Source organism: Barbus barbus (genome assembly GCF_936440315.1).
Source record: "Barbus barbus genome assembly, chromosome: 32".
Taxonomy (NCBI): Eukaryota; Metazoa; Chordata; class Actinopteri; order Cypriniformes; family Cyprinidae; genus Barbus; species Barbus barbus.
In genome coordinates this window covers 5,031,680-5,037,084 of record NC_136760.1, presented here as the reverse complement: position 1 = coordinate 5,037,084, position 5,405 = coordinate 5,031,680, and the positions used below count along the sequence as shown (strand labels likewise).

Sequence of the window (5,405 nt, the reverse complement as noted above, 5' to 3'; positions counted from 1 at the left end):
TGATACCGCTGTGTGTTTGTACAATGCCCGATCAAGATCAATGACCTGGCCTTGGACAAGGATTTTCTCCAGACACCCACGCAGGTAATGTGTATTTTTTGCCTCCTCACTTTCACCTGAAAAAAAAAGGTTCAATGTGAAGTATAGAAGGATTTGTTTAATACAAAAAAAAAAAATTGTCTACTTGCCAGATACAAGCGAAACCTGGAGAATTTAGAATTTAAAACATAGAGGATATTGGAGAATGGAGGAGTACTTGAGCACGGAAATTCTTTCTTGCTTCCACCTCGCAAATTTACCTGGCACTCTCCTTAAAGCATCCCATTTTTCCACATTGAGAAAAAGTCCAGACTTTCTGTTTCAAGCTCTGGTTTGCTGTTTACCACAAGTGAATGTTTCAGTATGGTGAAAGTAAGTGTTGCTGGTTCATGGAGAGGGGCAACACTTTCCGATCCCTCTTTCAGGCCCAACTGCATCTCCTGTTACAGTGCAAATAAATGGGTAACACTTTACAATAGGGTCCCATAAGTTAATGCATTAACTAAAATTTACAGTACAGTACTGTTACAGTATTTATTAAAAGAATAGTTCACCCAAAAATGAAAATGTTGTCATCATTTACTCACCCTCATGTCACCTCAGGAGGACCATAACAGGTACTCTTTTTGATTTTTAATAAAGTATTAGTAAATGTTTAAATTGACATTTAAATCCATTTCTGGCTCAAACTGAGAAATAAAATAAAGAAAAGGACATTTTATCAGTCAGTCAATGCTGTCAGTGATAATTAGTTATTTTTCACTTTTCAGTTAAAATATTAATGGAAAATACAAGTAAACATACTGGATGGAAGAGCTTTTGTATGTCCACCAGCATGCCACCAAGAGCAAGACGTATTTTTCCTGTTGGTTCATCTTCTGTCAGTTTAGAATAAGACCGACTATAAGCTCTACATTGTTTTTACCTCTAGCACCACAAATTGTGAGGTTTCATGTGACACTGAAGACTGGAATAATGGCTGCTGAAAATGCAGCTTTGCCATCTCAGGAATAAATTAAATTTTAAAATATATTCAAATAGAAAACAATTGTTTTAAATTGTAATAATATTTCACTATGTTACTGTTAATCACTGATCACATAAATGTAGCCTTGATGAGCATAAGAGATTTCTTTACAAAAACATTTAAAAAAATGTTTTAAAGACCCAGACTTTAAACTCTGGTGTATATAGCAGCATATACAAAGGGTTGTTGCTTTAAATAGCAAACAAACTTAAGAGAAATCAGTAGAGATTTAGAAAAGATAAATGATATTTACCAAGTACCAGGCCCCATCATTGAGTTTTCGACCTCCTTTTACGCTCACTAAGATGTCTGCTTTCCCAATCTGCATTTCAGTTATCCCATCACGCAGTGAAAGCACAAACCAGTCCTGTCCTTCTTTGGTGTCTCCATAAAAGATGGCCCCCTCTGGGTCAGGGGTCCGAAACTCAAAGAAAGATCTAATGCTGTATGTGCAAGACATCTCACAGTCAAATCTGCCACTATGATGTTCTGTATGTTTGAATTAGATACACGATGAGCAACTACTTCAGTTGAGCGCCAAGAAATTGTGATTTTACAAAGTCAACTCACCTTGTGATGTCAGAGAGATTTGCGCTCATCTGCATTAAGGGAGTCCATTTGGACTGTCTGTGTGCAAGATTGATGATTCCCTTGCCGATATCTGTCTCATCCCAAAAATCAGAGAACGGTTTTGACATCATACAACAAACATCATACAGCAGCCAAGCATGCTCAGATTACATTGAGACATATCTCTCGCAATCTTTCTAAAGGCTAGGTAAACACAAGCATCTGCGATATCCCAGACAAGCCGCCAGTGTAAATACTACTGCCCAAGGCAAGTGTGGAACCATGGTTCAGCGAATTCAGAGTCGAATACTCTAACCGTGCAATGACTTTGTCAGCTAAAGTTACTTCCAGGCCAGCCATTTAGCTCAAAATGTACAGTGTGTGCTGTGGTCTGTCTTCTGTAATAGGTTTTGAAATGTAGAATTTGAGCATGTTAGCAGATGCATGCACAATTATTCCAAAATGATTTAATTTAAAACGGCAATACTGGTTCAAGATTTTATTTTTTTTTTAAATAGGAAAAATATAATTAAAGAAAGAGCTTAGAAATTTTTCATAAACTGTATACATTCACTATATACAGTGGATACGGAAAGTATTCAGACCCCCTTAAATTTTTCACTCTTTGTTATATTGCAGCCATTTGCTAAAATCATTTAAGTTCATTTTTTTTCCTCATTAATGTACACACAGCACCCCATATTGACAGAAAAAAAACACAGAATTGTTGACATTTTTGCAGATTTATTAAAAAAGAAAAACTGAAAAATCACGTGGTCCTACGTATTCAGACCCTTTGCTCAGTATTTAGTAGAAGCACCCTTTTGATCTAATACAGCCATGAGTCTTTTTGGGAAAGATGCAACAAGTTTTTCACACCTGGATTCGGGGATCCTCTGCCATTCCTCCTTGCAGATCCTCTCCAGTTCTGTCAGGTTGGATGGTAAATGTTGGTGGACAGCCATTTTTAGGTCTCTCCAGAGATGCTCAATTGGGTTTAAGTCAGGGCTCTGGCTGGGCCGTTCAAGAACAGTCAGGGAGTTGTTGTGAAGCCACTCCTTCGTTATTTTAGCTGTGTGCTTAGGGTCATTGTCTTGTTGGAAGGTAAACCTTCGGCCCAGTCTGAGGTCCTGAGCACTCTGGAGAAGGTTTTCGTCCAGGATATCCCTGTACTTGGCCGCATTCATCTTTCCTTCGATTGCAACCAGTTGTCCTGTCCCTGCAGCTGAAAAACACCCCCACAGCATGATGCTGCCACCACCATGCTTCACTGTTGGGACTGTATTGGACAGGTGATGAGCAGTGCCTGGTTTTCTCCACACATACCGCTTAGAATTAAGGCCAAAAAGTTCTATCTTGGTCTCATCAGACCAGAGAATCTGATTTCTCACCATCTTGTGGTCCAGGTGTTTTTTTGTGTCTTGCACTGAGGAGAGTCTTCCGTCGGGCCACTCTGCCATAAAGCCCCGACTGGTGGAGGGCTGCAGTGATGGTTGACTTTCTACAACTTTCTCCCATCTCCCGACTGCATCTCTGGAGCTCAGCCACAGTGATCTTTGGGTTCTTCTTTACCTCTCTCACCAAGGCTCTTCTCCCCCGATAGCTCAGTTTGGCCGGACGGCCAGCTCTAAGAAGGGTTCTGGTCGTCCCAAACGTCATCCATTTAAGGATTATGGAGGCCACTGTGCTCTTAGGAACCTTAAGTGCAGCAGAATTTTTTTTTGTAACCTTGGCCAGATCTGTGCCTTGCCACAATTCTGTCTCTGAGCTCTTCAGGCAGTTCCTTTGACCTCATGATTCTCATTTGCTCTGACATGCACTGTGAGCTGTAAGGTCTTATATAGACAGGTGTGTGGCTTTCCTAATTAAGTCCAGTCAGTATAATCAAACACAGCTGGACTCAAATGAAGGTGGAGAACCATCTCAAGGATGATCAGAAGAAATGTACAGCACCTGAGTTAAAAATATGAGTGTCACAGCAAAGGGTCTGAATACTTAGGACCATGTGATATTTCAGTTTTTCTTTTTTAATAAATTTGCAAAAATGTCAACAATTCTGTGTTTTTCTGTCAATATGTGGTGCTGTGTGTACATTAATGAGGAAAAAAAATGAACTTAAATGATTTTAGCAAATGGCTTCAATATAACAAAGAGTGAAAAATTTAAGGGGGTCTGAATACTTTCCGTACCCACTGTATATATGTGTGTGTGTAAGCCTATTTTCTATTTATACATTACTTATTTAAAAAACAAATTACATAAAATCCATCAAACTGAATTGTGTAATCCTTTAAATGCCATACAAATATAGCATAAAGAAAATTAAAGGAATTATAAAAACTATAGTTTTATAGAAATTACATGTAAATCCAATTTTTAGTTTGTGTGATAGCAAACAAAAACTGAAATAACTAATCAATGAAGTTGGCTTGAATAATTGTATCTTTAATATTTCCATTACATAACATATTACTTTACATTTTATCCAAGTTCACTTACAAATGTGGAATTTAATTTAAAGAAAAGTCTTTATTGTAACTGGAGTTTCACAAGATATTAAAAAGAGGGAGCAATACTCTTACAATACAATAATCTTTTAAAAGGCAAAGCAAGTGTATTTTCTTTGGCATTACATGAACTCATTTCATGTCAAAGTCAAACTTATTTAATAAATCAATTTTTTCTAATATTACCAGAAGTCATTTTTGAGTGTAAAGTAGGTGAAGTGGATCAAGCAAGCAAGCCTCAGCACACTTAGAATCTTCATTCATATCTGTGCTGTCAACTTAAGCCTTTACCTTTTCATTTCTGTTGATTCAGTTGCATGGTAACAATTGCAAATTATATTTAGCATAGTAAAGAGCACTAGTTTCTCAACATAAATGCCTAGTAACAAACAAAAGGCCTTTATGATTATATTATATCTTTTATATCTTCAGCCCTGTCTTTTAGAGATCTTATACTCACCTGTTCACCTGACACTCTCCTGCACAGCAAAATCAGGTACGGGCCTAACAGTAGTATGATCTCTTCCTTTTGATAGTTCATTCTTCCTTTTTTAACTCCAGAGGTTAGAATATGAGTAGAAACAAGAGGGAATGGAATCAGAATATAAGCTAGAGGACTTTTGTTTAGCCTACTGCCATCAGACTCTCTCTCTCTCTCTTACTCTGAGAAGTGAGTAAACTCCAGTTTAGCACACAGCTTCCCCATAAGACCAGTGACTAAGGATGTCGTCATCACAGCAATGGAAAGTATTGATTTTGGGCTTGTTTGTTTGAGAGTACAGGTCTTTTGTGTGCTGATGACTTGGTGATTCATTTTACCAGTGTACTATCACTATTGCATAGTTGGCATTCAATGACTTTCCAAATTCCATGCCCAGTGCCAAAGAGCAGGAAAACCTGGCCATAGCCTACATCCCACAATCTGTATATGATCCCACTGTCAGAAATAATGTAGTAAAATGATACCTTTAGCTTGTCAATGGGACAGTGCCTAAAAGGTACATATAGTAGCTACAAGATACAAAGGGTAGCATTTTTTTCTAACAGTCTAAACAATCTAGTTATTTTGCTTTAAAACACATTCTGTAATAAGTTGTCCCGTAATTTCCCAAATTCACATTTAAAAAAAAAAAAAATTTACTGACTCTTTTTGAAATTCAGAGCTCTTTTTTGCAACACTTCTATATATTTCTTTCTTTAAATGTTGTCGAAACTGTGCCAGCCATGCATATTAATGATGAATTCAAAGATATTTTGCACGT

At 37.4% G+C, this 5,405-nt stretch overlaps 1 protein-coding gene across 1 annotated transcript; it reads right to left on the bottom strand.

Moving 5' to 3' along the window:
- Nucleotides 1–683: 683 nt before the first annotated feature.
- LOC306852346 (sex hormone-binding globulin-like) lies at nt 684–4,684 on the bottom strand (the record flags this gene model as incomplete). The annotated part of the gene is given in 7 exon segments (XM_079389091.1): nt 684–728; nt 844–932; nt 935–961; nt 964–1,006; nt 1,320–1,509; nt 1,637–1,727; nt 4,600–4,684. Coding segments are annotated over 7 exon segments (570 nt in total).
- Nucleotides 4,685–5,405: the final 721 nt, after the last annotated feature.